Source organism: Rousettus aegyptiacus, unplaced genomic scaffold, assembly GCF_014176215.1.
Source record: "Rousettus aegyptiacus isolate mRouAeg1 unplaced genomic scaffold, mRouAeg1.p scaffold_m13_p_13, whole genome shotgun sequence".
In the NCBI taxonomy this organism is placed as follows: Eukaryota; Metazoa; Chordata; class Mammalia; order Chiroptera; family Pteropodidae; genus Rousettus; species Rousettus aegyptiacus.
Window position 1 is genome coordinate 45,139,911 of NW_023416288.1, and position 15,353 is coordinate 45,155,263.

The following is a 15,353-nucleotide window of genomic DNA, read 5'->3' on the forward strand; positions in this document are numbered from 1 at the left end:
GTCTGTTTTTTTTAATACAGATTTTATTTTTAAGAGCAATTTTATGTCCATAGCAAAATACAGAGATTTCCTGTACATCCCCCCTCCCCGCTGTGAACACAGGCTCCCCGCCATCAGCACCCCCCGCCAGAGGAGTACGCTCGTTACAACTGACGAACCTCTATTAATACATCCGTGTCACTCAGAGCCTGTAGTGTACGTTACGGTTCAGTCTATAGGTTTGCACATTGCGAATCCATTGCAATATCGTGCAGAGTACTTTCCCTGCTCTCAGATACATCGGGCTTTTTTAAAAAATGCTCAAAACAGCCTACTAAAGAGAGAAGCTTTTGTGAACCGCTAGAGCATCAAAACATCAGCATCCCGTACTGAAAGTCAAAACAAAACAGAACTCATATTCTTTGCATTTGTCGCCAGTTAGAGGTCGCGGGCCAGAATCTCTCGACAGCGGGCGTGGCTCCACCTCCTTCCCTCTTGTTCGGTACCAGGGACACGTGTCCGATGGACGCTCTGCCAAGGCAGAGGCCGTTATGGGCAGAGCGAGGGTTGTGAACAGCCAGAGTAAAGTTCCTGGCACGCGGTCAGGGGATTGCAGAGAAGGCTTTTCCTGCGCTCCCAGCACTGAGCTCCTTTGTGCGGCGGGAACGCCGCCTTGTCAAGCAGGGCGTCACTTCCCTGTCCACGTGGAGTGGCCGGACGGGCCTCCTTCAGAATCCGGGACAGCTCGGAAACGTCCGCAGTATCCACTTCTGTTGTAATAAACCTCAAAGAAGCGAACGGATCATTAATTCAGATTGTAAAATTAGTCAGAGACGTTTTTTGAAGACGGGGCCTAAACGAGGGGCTTATGGAGCGGGGGCGGGGGTTGTAAATGAGGAGCGGCAATGCTGGGGCGCTCGTACTACACCGGGTGGTGACCCCCTCGGGTGGACAGAGGGGCTTCACTCCCAGGAAAGCCCTGGACACGAGGGCAGGAAGCTGCCCGCTGAACCCTCGGGGAGAGGAAGTGCAGGGCACTTTGCATTGTTTCTGCTTTGGCTTTGAACTTAAATTTTTTTTTTTTTGGCTCTTTTTCATAATTACATCGGATTCATCCGTCTTCTGAGTGTGTGTGGCAAATCTGGGAGGAAGGGGGAAGTGTTTCTAGAGAGATGCTGAAGACAGGGCAGCGTGGCTCAGAAGGGGCTGTCAGCGGTGCGAGGTGCACAGGGTGCTTCTGGGGTGGCACACACAAGGGCTTTTGTGCTCCGGGGTGGACAGCGACCTTTTTGTGTGAGTAGGTCGTCATTCCCCGACTCAGATGAGGACGCAGGAAGCCTCTCCTGGTATTTCATTTGGTTAGAGAAATAACCGTTTCAAGGTCGATGGGAAGTAGTTCTCACGACAATGCTCACACAGTCTCCTCGCGCCAGGTCTGCAGACGGGTGAGGTGTGACCTGCGTGAGCCCACGGTGTTCGCCCCTGAGGGAGGGGACCTGTGCCCTTTGAGTCGGAGATGGCAGCTTTTTAATTTTTTTAATGTTTAATTGTGGTAAAATACACATAACGTGAAACCGTCCGTCTCAGCCGTTTGGGGGCGGGGCGTATGACGACCGCCACGACAGTGGACAGCCCCTTGGCGCCACGTGCACTCACACTGCTGCACGGCCAGTCGCCAGGCCTTTGTCATCTCGCAAAACTGACCCTCCGCCCCCACTCAGCACGAACTGGCCCTCCGCCTCCCGCAGCCCCGTGCCCTCCTTCCGCCCAGCCGCGACTCCGGCTGCCGTGGGCGCCTTCGGGCTCCGGCGAGCAGGCCTGCTGCCATCGCTCGGTCCCTCTTTCTTTTGGGGTGCCCCTGGGAGCGGGACTGGTGGGTCACGTCTGGCGATGGCAGCTTTTAACCAGTGTCTGTCTCTTCCTTCCCAGGCGCCTGCAGGAACAAGACCAGCAGTTTAGAACCTCGTCTCTGCCGGCCATCCCCAACCCTTTCCCAGAGCTGACTGGCACGAGGAGCCCCCCTGGGCTGGAGCCGAGCTCCTTGCCTCCCCCTCCTCCGCCTCCCCCGCCCCCTCCTCCCCCTCCTCCTCCCCCTCCCCCTCCTCCTCCCCCTCCCCCTCCTCCTCCTCCTCCTCCGACCCAGGTCACCATTGCGAAGCAGGTGAGTGCAACCCCCCACCCCCCACCTCCCCGTGTGAGTGCCAGGGCGCTTGACTGTGGGGTCAGGACCTTGCTGGCTCGTTACTTTAGGAAGAAGGGAAGGAAATTGCAGAATCTTCTTAGTTCTTTTCTTCTTGCAGCTATACTTGTTGCCTTGTGAAGTTTTTTTTTTTTTATTTATTTATCGGCCAAAATTTTGTTTAAGTCGAAGATATAGCTATCTATATGTTTTAGGAGTCTCGTAAAAAGGGTAGAAATAATAAGTTTCCTGCTTAAAGCTCAGTTTTAATTTTCTGAAAAAAATGTCATCATCACGTCATCTTCATTACCCGGTAATTCAGGGTGAATGAGGTGCTGAACGCTGGCTGACCCTCAGCGCAGTGGAAGAGGGTCCTTGTTATAGCTCTGACTTTGACCGTGATCTGTTCCAGGTGGAAGAATTTCCACTTGACCCACAAGATGACAGCCACCTTTTTAAAGCAGTAGTTTGCACATTAAAAGAGGACCGTGAGGTGCTTATTATATACGTCCTTGCCCTCCGGGAGGCCCAGAGAGTCCGTAACCGATGGGTCAGAGCCAGTGGGCAGCTCCCTCCGTCCCGGTTGGCAGGTCCTGGGCCAGAGTGGGTCACGGGCTCGGCGGGAGACCCAGGGATGTTCAGGGTGTGTGTGTGTGTGTGTGTGTGTGTGTGTGTGTGTGTGTGTGTGTCTGGGGGGTGGTGTATGTATAATAATGCCAGCCAGGACAACACACAGTGGCACCGTCATCCGCTGAGGGATCGCCGTGTGCCAGGCACTGTTCAGAATGGTTTATGGCTTTACTTTTTTTGTACGTTCATTTGTTCCTCAAAACCGCCCTACGAGCTGGGTGCAAATGTTACCTCTGTCCCGTAGGCTGGAACCGAGGCCCAGCTAGGAGTCCCAGACCCCTGGGCGGGATCCGGTGTGGAAGGGGGGGCTGGGTGTGAGGCGTCGGTGGCAGACCTGGAGTGTCACGGAGTGCGGGGGACCTGACCGCGGGGTCGGGAGCCTCGGGCGTTAACCGCCAGGCGGAGCGCGTCCCGGGCCGTGCCGGTCCGGCGAGCGTGCTTCGGCAGCTCCGTGGCCGTTTCCGCTAGAATCACGCCGGCTGCTCCTGCCCGCCCTTCACCTCTGCTGCCCGGCCTCACGGGGAGGCGCCCCCTCCCCCGGCACCCGCAGGGCCCTCGCCCCCAGGAAGTCGTTGCTGGCGATGCCGCCAGCTGCCAGGCGCTGTCCCTCCCTCCCTCACGCCCGCAGGTCGGCCACCTCGTCCCCTCTCAGGACCCAGGGCGTGAGGCGCGGCCCTGCCTGGGGCCCGAGCAGCCGGGCGCCGCGCCTCCTCACGGGCCAGGGTGCCTCCGGGACGGCCGCCTCTCTGGGACCTTCCGCTTCAAATGGGGGTCTAGACAGGCTGTCTGTGGATTGGTCGCCAGGGTTGTTTACAAAGTTACTCATCCTAAAATAAGGTCGTGAAAATATTATCTGGCTCTCACAGCGGTTGGCAAGAGAACGGGCCTCCACCCCCGCGGGCCGCCGGCTCTGTAAGCAGAGGCGGGAACCCCGGGGATTCCGCCTGCTGTTTGTCTTGGGACTGGCGTCGGCGCCCACGGGGACATTGTGTTGGTGTCTGAGTTTCCGTCGCCCAAACGCCTCCGGCCGTGGGGACTGGCGGGCGCAGGAGCTCGTACAAGTCCGTGTTGCTCGTGGTTTCGAATCGGCTCACAGGGATGCATGGGCCTGGTGGTGTGCGCCCTCACCCCTGACTGCGCGTCTTGTGAAAAGTGTCTTTGGCCAGCGCTGGTCCTGAGCCCCGGGCTGCCCTGAGCTCCCGCCAGGCCCGCACGGGGCTGTGACCTGTGACAGGCGGTGCAGCCACCGCTCGGTGCGAGAGGCGGGGCCTCGGCTCTGGCCCTGCCTGAGGGAGAGAGGTCTGATGTTCTGGCTCCTTCCACATGAGCTCAGAGGAAGCAGCCGGTGGCGTCCAGGGTCCCCACGTCCTATGGACACGTGTAAAGGGCACCAGACATGCGGGGCCCACCACGTACCTCTGCCTCGCTCGCAGGAGGAGCGTGGTCCCCGCGGAGGCAGGAGAAGGTGTCCTACCTCTGTAGGGGGAACGGAGAATGGGCCCCCGGCTGGGCGCGGCTCCCTGTCCACCAGTCAGAAGGGGAGGAGGAGGTGGAGAGAGGCCTGAAAGCCGCGGGCCAGGGCCGAGCGTCCTGCGGGTGCCTCGGGGACAACTTCTGGACACCCCTCTGGGACCAGCGGACCCGAGGGGGACCCGGGCCTTCGCCTTCATCCTCACCCTCAGGGGGGCCGCGAGGCCTTCAGAGGAGGGCGCTGTGCCAATGGACAGCTGATGATCGAGGGAGGAGCGCGCGGGATGATGGGGAGTCTGGGGGGAGCGTGCGGGCTGGGATTCCTCCGGGCGCCCCCCTCGTCGCCCGCCCGTGGGAGAGGCGCCGGGGGCACGCAGCCACCCTCTCCCCGCCGCGGGACGGGCAGTGCGGACGCTGGCAGCTTCCCCAGAGGGCCTGGCATGTGAGCTGTGCTTGGGCGTCTGTCTCGTGCTGACTGCACATTTAATCTTCACGCGGTTTCCACAAACCGCGAAGACAACGCTGTCCTCAAGGGGAAACTGAGGCCAGCGAGAGGAATGTCTTTGCCCAGAGCCGGAGCAGCAGGTGAACTTGGCCGGCGGGTTCCGCCCGCCCAGCCCCACCCCCCAGCATGGGGGGACACCCCACATGCATGAGGCCTCCTCCTGGCTTCTCGAGGACAGCGTCCCCCAGGTCAAGGCCGGGCCCAGAGGGGCCACTGCCCTCGCTCCCCAGGGAGCAGCCCGGGGCTGCCATGCACCTGGGACGACAGGGGACTCTGCGATGATACTGCAGCCAGCGGAAGGGCCGGGGTGGTGGGCCAGTGGCCCCCAGCTCCGCCCCCAGCCCAGCGGCCCCGGGATTTGGGGTCCCTCCCAGGGCAGGTCAGGGACTTCAGGCTCCCGTGCTCTCGGGCTGTGTGTGGCTGCAGGAAACTGAAGGCTGATTGGCTCGAGACGGGGAGAAGGGCCCTGGCAGCCCCGATCTGTGTCTCGGACGTGTCACTTGTGCACACGGAGGCCTGATGCGTGTGTGCCGCACAGCGACCGCTCCCACGCCGTCCGGGAGCCGGGGGCCCGGTGTGTGCAGTTGTGGGGAGAGAAACCGAGGCCGGCTGCAGTGTGCGCGGAGCAGGCAGGACACAGCGAGTCACAGCATAGCGCCGAGGGCAGGGACAGTCACATTTGGAGGAAGCGGAAGCCGCGAGGACGAAGCCAGTGTGCTCAGAGGCCGCGGGGCGGGCGGGGCGGGGGGAAGCGCCCGGCACCGAGGGGGCGCCGTGTTCCCCCGTCTCGCGCCCGGCCGGGCCGCCGCGGGGGGGGGGGGGCTCCCTCCGCCGCCCGCGACGCCGCAGCTGCATCGCGACGTGCGGCAGCGAGCTTCCCGCTCGTTCTCCAATCACGGCGCGGCGCGTATTTTGGCCCCGTGATTAACAGGGGCATCGACCTTGTCTCCGTTCCAATCAGCAATTTCCCTTCGCTTAATTTTTAAAATGGACCTGCCGGACATGAGTCACCCGCTTCGCACGGGTGTTTGCTACGGCGCCCCCCGCCCCCCGCCCCCCCAAGGCCTCGCCTCCCGCCTAGTGAGAAAACGCCCCTCCCTCGCCAGGTGCAGGCTACCCCGGCGCCGGCCGGTGCGGAGGGGCCAGGCCGGCTTCCGCCCGCCGGGCTCGCGGCCTCCCGCGCGCCTGTCCTAAGCCCCAGTGGCCACCGCCAGTGTCCGCCCTGGGGCCCTCCCGGGCCCTCTCTCCTGGCCCCTCCACGGCGCGCCTGCCGCCCATGCTCTGGACACTCAGGGTCCCAGGGTCGTGTTGGGACAGGAGCCCGGGAGAGCAGCGCCTGGGCTCCCAGCGGGACAGAGAGGCCCTGCCTGATGACAGTCACTCGAGGCCCCACCGGCACAAGGGTCCGCCGAGGTACCCAGCCGATCCTGTCGTCCTAGGAGAGAAGCCGATTACTCCGCGACCCCAGACCGGAAGCCCTGTCTGCCCGCTCACTGCCGCGTGCTCACGAGGGGCGGGCAGGCAGCCGCGCTGCCCCACCCCCCGCAGGCCCGCCAGGGGAGGGGGCTGAGCCGACCCGCCGTGGGGCTGACTCAGGCCGCTCGTGCTGTGGCCGCCACTGGGGCCCCTCTGTCCCCCATCACCCTCCGCCCTGCCGTCCACGTGCCACGTGTCTCGGGGACCCCGTTGCACCCCGGGACCCTCGTGTCCGTGGCACTGCCACGCTGGGCGCAGCCTCTGCAGCTGCAGCCTGGCCGCCCGGCCCCGCCCATCTTCCGGCATCTGAGCCGGGGGTCCCTGGCGGGCGGTGGCGGCTGCCCTGCCTTCCCACGCCCCTGTGCGCGGCCCAGGGGACAGCGGTGGGGGCTGCGCATGGCTCTCCTCCCGGGGCTGTGGGACCCCGGCCCCCTGAGTTGCACCGTGAGAGGAAACACGAGGCCAGGGCCTGGGGACCTTGGCTTCCCTGTCACCTCCTGGAAATACACATCTCGCCGAGGGTTTTGGGGGGTCTGCAGGTGCCCACGGGAGAGACCCTGTGTGACCACAGCCACCAGAGCTGAGACGCTTCGGGGCACCAAGCCGCAGACCTCGCCCAGAGCCGGGCCGGGAGGGGCTTCATGTCCGGGACCAGTGCTGAGGCGGCGAGTGCCCTCCGCTAAGGACCTCCGGGACCCCGCGGACGCGAGGAGTCTCTGCCCTCAGGCCCTTTCCCTGTGCGCCATGCGCAGCCCTCCATGTCTGGCAGGACTGTGTCCTCGGTGCAGGGCCAGGCAGACAGGGCGCCCACGCACACTCGGGGTGCTCTCCCCGAAGACTGCGGGCCCTCCGGTCCTGTCCGGAGGGGGGGGACCTGCAGACAGGGCGGCGTGCGCGGGGCTGAAGGCAGGCCGAGGAGGGGCCCTGCGGCAGTGCGCAGGCTGCACCCCATGGAGGCGGCGGGGCTCCTGACCCCGAAGCCTCAAGCATGCCGGGGGCGCCGGCCTCTGCTCCCAGGGTTCACGCGTCCCGGTGACAGCGCGATGGCCCGTGCGGCTGCCAGGGACCTGGCTGCGGGCCGCGGGAGTAGCGGACAGAGACCCGCAGGGGGCCGCGCCCACAGCTCCGTGTGCGCCTGCGCCGGGCTCCGCGGGCACAAGGTTTGCGCCTCTTCAGTAAGCCAAGGAGCTCTTCACGTGGGGGCTTGTTCTCTATACAGTGATATCAAACCTGCTTTTGTCAAAATAATAGGCCATACATACCCATTCTAGAAAAGTTAAGAAAAAAATACTTCCGAAGGGTCTGTGCGTCGGGTATGAAACATTTCGGGGGCTCCTGCTGGCTGCTCTGAGCCTGGAGCCCCATCCCCCAGCCCTGATTGGTGACAGCCACCCCAGGGGACATCCGCTGAGGGACTCACAATCGGGGCTGAGTTCCAAGAACGATTTTGGAAATTATTTTTAGAACTTTAACTTTTTTGGGAAGGATTTGCAAGGACTTAGAATATTTTTAATTCTTGCCAAAGCCCCGCAGATCTTTATCCTGTAAAAGCTGGAGTCAGGGTGACCGGACAGGCCGGCCGTGCACGTCCTTGCGCAGTGGCTCTGGGCACTGGCCCCTGCACCCCGTAGTGCTGGGCCCTGCACCCCGAAGCGCTGGCCCCTACCCCTCGAAGCACTGGCCCCTACGCCCCAAAGCGCTGACCCCTGCACCCTGAAGCAGCACTGTGGTTTAGAACATTCTAAAATGACCCCTGGATCTGCCCTGGTCTGCAGTAAGTGTAATCTCCTCTGAACCTCCCAGGCCTGCCCAGTCGGGGGCTTCCAGGCACCCAGCACCTGGGAGGCCAGAGACCCTCCTGGCAGGGGACAGTGCCCCATGCTGACGGGCAGAGGGCCGACAGCACGCGGCCCTGGGGTCGGACCCCGGCTCCACGGGTTCTGCCCCTTTGGTGCTGGGCTGGCCGCTCTCCTCTCCGGAGGCTCCCGTCCCTCGTCTGGTCGGGGGATAGTGGTAGCTTCCCTGGAGGGCACTAAGGTCAGGCCCCGGCCTGGCCGCTGTGGCTCCGAGGGGGCGCGCCCACCTGTCCAGGCGCGGCTGGCCTCCCGGCCCTATCTCCCGCCCCGCCCCGCCGTCTGGCCACCCCTGCTGTGCTGGCCCTCCCCGTGGACGCCCCTCCGCGCCCTCGGATCGCAGCCCGGCTCTGCATGACTGTGCACTCTGTGTTCACGAGGAGCTCCGGGGTGGCTGCCGGGTCCAGCTCACACCTGCACTTAGAGAAGTGCATCCGAACAGGACCCGGGAGCCCTGGGCCAGCACGAAGGGGCAAGCAACGCCGGCCCCACAGGTCCCCGCCCCGCACCTTCCCTGCCGCCTCGGGCTCTGCACAGGGGTGCACGGCCCCCCCCCAACCCCACCGAGCTCAGCCGGCGAGCCCGGAGGCCGGCTGTCCCTCCAGGGCCGTCCAATGTGGATGGCGCTGAGGGGCCAGTTGCTGAGCATGCCCCGTTCACTGTGGTCACGAGGTGACATGCGCCAGCGTCAAGAAGTCCTCTGGTTTCAGCACCAGACTCCGAGCCTGTGGATCAGCCAGCAGGCTGCGGCGGTGCCTGACGCAGGGGTGAGGGTGACTGCAAGGATGTGCCCCCCGCCAGGACCTGTTGGGGACCCGAGGCAGAAGGCCGGCCTGCCCGGGGTGCAGTCTGGGACCATGGAGATGCTGTAACTTCAGCCCTCATGGTCACTACGCTCCGTCCTTTGAGTTTGCACGGATTTAGGCCTTTGCTTCTCGCTCTGTGCCGTGAGTGGGTAAAAAGTGACAGCAAGGCTCTGACGGGGTGGGGGCATTCTGTGGCCACTCCGGGGCCATAGCACCAAGCCAGCGCGGGGTTAGGCAGCCTGACAAGGCAGCACCCCCTTACTCTGCAGAGGGAGAGCCTCACGATGGCGGCGCCCCATGCCCTCTGTCGTAGAGGCGGGTAGCTTCTTAGTTCTCTTCTCATTGACGAGAAGGACATGGAGAGTCCGGGGCTCGGCTTCTCCCACCGACTTGTTCCTGCTTTCCTGCTCTGTCTTACACCCGGGTCATAGGGGCAGCTTTCTCAGAATTACAGACCAGAGTCGGCGTGGCCTTCTGGGGCCTGGGTGCCCTCTCCCCCGGTGTCCCCTGCCTTGGTCCCAGCTCCTTGTCCCAGTTTTATCTGAGCACCCCCCAGGGGCAGGCACAGGAGGCCGGAGCTCTTCAGGAGAGGCTCCCGCCAGCCGAGCCGGTGCCAGGCCCACGCCACGAGGCCAGCGCTGCTCACCCCACAGATGAGGAATGGGGCTCAGAGCAGCGAGGTCACCGAGCCAGGTCCCCACAGCCAGTTAGGGCCCGAGCAAGGCCGCGGCCCTGTGAGATTCCGGAGGGCCTCAGGCGGACCCCCGCGCCCCGCGGGCGCCTCGGAAATGCTGCCGCGCCCGGTGCTGGTGCTTGGAGCAGCGCCCGTGGCCGGGACGGGAAGGCGAGGCTTGGGTCGTTCGCCACCCAGGTGGCGCCCGAAGGGGCGGTTACCCCGTGCAGACGGCCCCCCTCGGACTTTCAGACGGCACGCGTGTGAGCGCGCCCTGCGCGCAGGGGTTTGCCCCGGTCCTGGCTCGGGGGTCTGCACTGTCTGTGGCGGGCGGGCCCGGAGCGTTTGGGGTGGGAGCTGGGCAGCGCCGCGCCCGGGGCGGAGCGGGGTCCCACGTCCTGCCGCTGGACCGCACGTGCCTGTGCGTCCGGCCGGCCGCGCACCTGCCGGTGGCCCTGCCCCGCGGGTCCGGCCGGCCTGGCGTCTCTGGGGATCTAAAGCAGGGGACGTGGCCGTGTGACCAAGCGCTCTCAGCTTTTAATACTCAGACTCTATATAGACCTTTGGGGGGTGGCCGTGGAGCAGCAGAGAGAGGCGAGGAGAGAGTTTAACGGAGAATGAAATGGAGCCCCCCCCCCCCCCCCCCCCCCGCATAAACAACAACAGCAACAAGATTTTAAACCTGGCGCCACCGCTGATCGGGGCCGGGAAACGTGGTGAACGACCTGGAGAGACGAGGCTCTCGCACTTCGCGCCCTCTAAACGCCCCGGGAAGGTCGTGTTCGCTGTGATCACAGAGAAACTCGCTCAGAAACGTGAGGAAAGTGGGCGGCGCCCCGCGAGCGAGGCTCCGGCGCCCAGGCGGCACCCACCCACCCGTGCCATCTAAACTCGTTTTCATTTTATGTCGAGGCATTTTTTTTTAAAGTTTTTTTTTTTTAACTTTCTTCTATAGACCAAAAACGTGTTTTCTTTGTTTAAATTAAATTGTATTTTTCTAGACACAGTCATGTCAGCTGTGTTTGAATACTTAATTTTCTTGTACAATTATAACTTTCATTGAGTGAAATGTAAATTCTGGCAAAAGATGGGTGGGTTTCTTTAAGGATGAATGTGACTTTGAAGAGGATCCCACAGCCCGGTTACAGCCCTAGGGATTTCTTTGGGATTTCTTTGGGATTAGGGGTGGCTGAGAGGTGACTCTGCCCACCTGGAGGCTAGTCTCCCTGGCTGGCCAGCCCCCCCTCTGACTGGCAACTCTAGGCCGAGCGAGCATTAACTCCTTCCTGGCCAGGCGCCGTGGGAGGATCGGGGACAGGCCTCGTGGGGTGGCGCCAGTCCTGTGGGACTTGCCGACTGCGCCTCCCCTGCTGGACTCCCCTGCCAGATGACTCTTATCGGACAAAGTATGCTCTTGGTTAGAAAAGGGGCTGAGAGAGCAGGAGAGCCGAGCCAGCTTGCCAGGACAGGCGGACCCTCCCAGGGCACGGGGAGCGCCAGCTCCAAAGCCGTCTCCGATGCCCGAGCTGCAGGGACAAAGGTGTCTAAGAGATTCTGCAGGTGGACGGCGTTCAGAGAACACACGCTCAGGCTCCGGCCTCCGCCTGTCACTCCAGGGCCAGGGCACGATAAGCAGGGACTTCGCTGGCGTTTTGGTCCGAGCGCTGAGTTGCTGGCTTGTTGTCGGCTCCGCCGTGGGCTCCCAGGCGCTTCGCAAAGTGGGGAGCCAGTGGGGGAGCAATTGCATCAGGTCCAGGGAGGGACCTGATTGGTCTGCCCAGGTGGCTTGATTCACTACCTCGAGGGCTGAGCCGGCAGCCTCCCTGGGAGCCGCTGCCCTGCCCCCCGGGGCGTCTGCATGGCCAGCCATTGGCGGGGCAGTGCGAGGTGGGGCCCAGCCCACCGGTAACAGTGGGAGAAGCAGGGACAAACTCCCTTTCAGGAGGCAGGGTGGATTTAAAATGCCATCTTGTTCCTCTGACTGCTTTTTCCAGGCTGCCGTGGTAAGATTTTTCCGAGCATCTCGCGCGGCCCTCGAGGCCGCGTCCCCACGGCGTGCAGCTCGGCACCCGTGTGTCCTTCGTCCCCCGGATCCCTCCTCGATGTCCCTTTGCCCGAGAGCCATTCATCTGTGGTGGCTTCGACCACCCCCGGGAGAACACTCCTCGCTCACGGTTTCGTAGGGGAAGGGACCAGAGAATTCGGCCACCGTGTCCTTACGACTCCCTTCCTTTCAGCGTCTTGAATTTCAGTGTGTCCATGTTAATTTTTCTCCACCTGCTCCTCAGCCTTAACGAACCTGGGAGGGGAGCGGCAGGCAAAGGCAGCGGGTGTCGGCCACCGCGCCCCGGGCCCTGGGGACGGAGAGCAGGTGGAGCCATCAGCGTCGGAGGCTAACACGTCCGTGGGACTTATGTTGCTTCCTGGGTTTTTGGTTCCACCGCGAAGCGTCCAACCCCAAAGCCACCAGCAGGACATGAACAACCCGAACCCCTAAGGCAGGCTCTTGAGAAGCCTCACGTCCCCTCAGGTCTGGCTGGGGGCCGGTGTCCCCTGGCTGTCCTGGGCATCTGGAGAACATCACGTTGTGCCCCTGCCCGCCCGAGGCGGGGGGGGGGGAGGGCAGAGGCGGAGGAGGGGCGGGGCCGGCCCTGCGGCTCAGAGCGGCCGTTGTGCGTGTGTTGCCGTTGTATGTGTGTTGGAGCACCGTGGTCTCTGCCCGTTTTGCTGTTTTACTTGGTTTCGTTTTTATTTCTTAAAAACCCAAAGTTGTTCACCTGGGAGTGCCCTCTTGGCATGTTGCAGGACGTTAGAATCTTTAGCGAAGATGGGTCGTGCAAAGTGGTGGAGATCCCAACAGATATGACGGCCAGGGACCTGTGCCAACTGCTGGTGTACAGAAGCCATTGCGTGGACGACAACAGCTGGACCCTGGTGGAGCATCACCCGCACCTGGGACTAGGTAGGAGCCGCACCCGGGAGCACGCGCCGTGTGCACGCAGGCGAAGGCGCCGCGGCCGGTGCCAAACACGGCCCCGCAGTGCCCCCCGCCCGTGTAGCGGTCGTCTCTGTCTTGTCCACCATGCTCCTGCCCCTTCTCTTTCTCCTAAAACGCCTTCCTGGCCCCCGCCCTCTCCCCCAGAACCTTGCTCTTAGGTAAGCGGGAATTCCCCAGGGCTCAGACACAGCGAGAAGGTTCTCTCTGTGAGTTAGCCGTGAGAAGCGTGTAGGACTTGAGTCACACCTGGGGTCTGTGGAGGGAGCTGGCGGTGCCCTGGGGAGGGCTGGCCCCTTGCAGGATTGTGGCGTTGCTCTGCAGAGAACAGCTCACCCACCTGACAGGAGCTGGGGGCCCATGGGGACAGTCTGCAGGAGAGCAGGGAGCCCCGCTGGGCATCGGAGCACACCGCGGAGCGGGGCCATCTCAGTGGGGGTCTCATGGTGTGCCTGTGAGCTGGGTCACACGCTGCCAAACGGTGTGTGCGTGCGTGTGCGTGTGTGTGTGCGTGTGCGTGTGCAGGGACCAAGGGGAGATTTTGAATTATGTACTATTTACAGAGTTTGTTGAGGTTTTGTGTTTCATTTTGCTTTTTGCTCAGAAGGTCTGTTTCAGGCAAAGAGTTGTGCAGACTTTTGTATAAGTTCTTATTGGATAAAGCACAGTGCTTACAAAATCATAGGGACACATTAAAAACCAGAAGCTTCTCTAAGTCGAGAGCCGTATGTCTCTCCCGTGTCTTGAAAGAGGGAAAACTCAGCAGACTGCAAACTTTTCCCCGTGGTTCGAGATTTTTCTTGTGAACCTTTGTGAAAGTGTGACGGCAGGTAAACCCCGCCCCGGGAGTGGGGTCCCCTCACAGGCCTGCGTGACCACAGGCGCTGTGGCCTGCCGGGCTGGCCGTGGGCACGGGGGTGGGCGATGGGGTGCGCACGCCGGACCGGGCGACTCAGCTTTCTGCTCAAGACTCACGTGTCCCCGACACTCCAAGGCAGAGCAGTCGGATTTGCTTTTTCGAGGCGTCCGGTTTTTCAGGGATTTTCGTGGGGCGCAGGGGGGCGGCACAGATGCTGGACTTGGTTTCAGAAAAGTGGGAGCCGCGTCTGGCTCTGCCGCTCGCACGGGACGCCCTCGGGGACGCCCGCGGCCGTGAGCACGCCAGCGTTACCAAGGCCCCTGTGATGACATGAAGTCTGGATGGCCGCGTGCCATCCCCAGAACAGAGCCACCCAAGGGCCTTTGAAAAGACATGCTTTTAGAGTCATGGAGAAAATTAGAGCTGAAAAAAGGGGGCTTTGAACCGATGTTGTCGGGTGGCTCTCTGCCAGCCGTGGAAACGGGCGCCATGGACACTCGGCGGTGGAGCGAGGCCGGACGCAGCGCCCCGAGCCCCTGCCGGCCGCCGTGTGCCCACACGCAGAGGGCGCGGAGACCGGGGTTACAGGGAGGCTCTGTGCTCGGCGGCGGGTGTCCGGGGCCTCCCCGAGTGACCCCGCTTGCTCCTTCCAGGGTCTGCGCCCCTCTGCCCGTCCCCCGGGGGCCAGACGACGGGGGCACGTCACTGTCTGTCTGCTGGGCCCAGCTTCCTCGTGCCCTTGCCTGGCAGGCGGGAAGCGCTGGGCTTGGAGGTCGGGAGCCTGCGTGGCCACGCGGCCCCCTTGGAGCTGGTGCTGCCCACTGGCCACGGGGCGATCCTCACGGTGCGGCGGACACAGGGCGCCTCGTGCTCTGGAACGAGACGCCTCTCTCGGCCTCTCTCAGGCAGCTGCGACCTCGCTCTTTTATTTCTGAAAAAAAAATGTAGTTCTGTTAGCCGCCCCCCTCGGGTTTCTTGGCGGCCGTGGCTTTTCTCCCCTCGAACTACAGAAGCATTTTCTCTGGATAAAAAGTCGCGGAATTCATCGATGTGTGTTCCACCTGGAAAATCCACTTTAGATGGCGCTGAGCCAGCCTCATTCTTGAAAGCAAACGTCAGCGTCGAAGTCTCAGGCCCAGCCGGACTGGACGGCTCTGCCCACCCCCATCCCAGGAGGCGCAGGGCCAGCAGACTGCCCCACCCCCCACCCCACGGCCAGGTTCACGTGGGCCTGTCCCTGGTGCTGGTCGGCCCTTCCCGGGGGACTTTCTGGCGGTCATGGGGAGGAAATTCCTGTCCTTGGCAAATTCGGGCTTTAAATATGTTTTCACAAGAATGCTTTCCTTGTAACATCGACAGCAGGGCCGAGCGAGCGGCTGCGTGCGGGCGCGGCCCGTCTCGGGCCAGCGCCCGGTGACAGTCGTCCTTTGTAGTCAGAAGTTCCCCTTCCTCGTTCTGAGATGGCTTTGACTGAGAGCGCGTTCTCCCCAGCCTTCCTCCTTCCCTGAAGACAGGGCTGCTCTAGGGACTCCCGGCTCGGCCGTGTGGGAGGGGGCGGGCGGGGGCTCCGAGGGCCCACAGGCCCGTGCGTGTCCCTCCCGTCCGGCCGCCGGGCACCCGCCGAGGGTGCCGTGGACTTGCTAGTGTCGTTCGTTCTGCCACCGGTGGGGTCGGTTCCCTGCCATCGCCCCCGCTCCCCGCCCCAGTCAGACACGTGGGAGGGGGTGTGACTTGCCGCAGGTAGAGCCTGGTGTCCAGTGAGAGGAGCCCCTTGCCGGGCGACAGCTCCGCTCCTGCAGGCGCTCCGGAGCGTGCGTGTGCGCGCGAGTCTGCGTGGCGAGTGTGCCTGAGCGGACGCCCGGCGGGGCCCCACGGCCGTGCGGCGGGGCCGTGCCCCCTCTCCGCCCCCTCCGCCCCCGCCCCGGCCC

General features: G+C 63.3%; 1 protein-coding gene across 1 annotated transcript in view; it reads left to right on the top strand.

Moving 5' to 3' along the window:
* The window catches only part of GRB10 (growth factor receptor bound protein 10), a 112,356-nt gene that overhangs the window by 78,800 nt on the left and 18,203 nt on the right, over nt 1–15,353 (top strand). The window contains exons 4-5 of the mRNA XM_036230514.1: nt 1,909–2,140; nt 12,377–12,533. Coding sequence (XP_036086407.1) covers nt 1,909–2,140; nt 12,377–12,533 — 389 coding nt within the window. The remainder of the gene's footprint in view (nt 1–1,908; nt 2,141–12,376; nt 12,534–15,353) is intronic.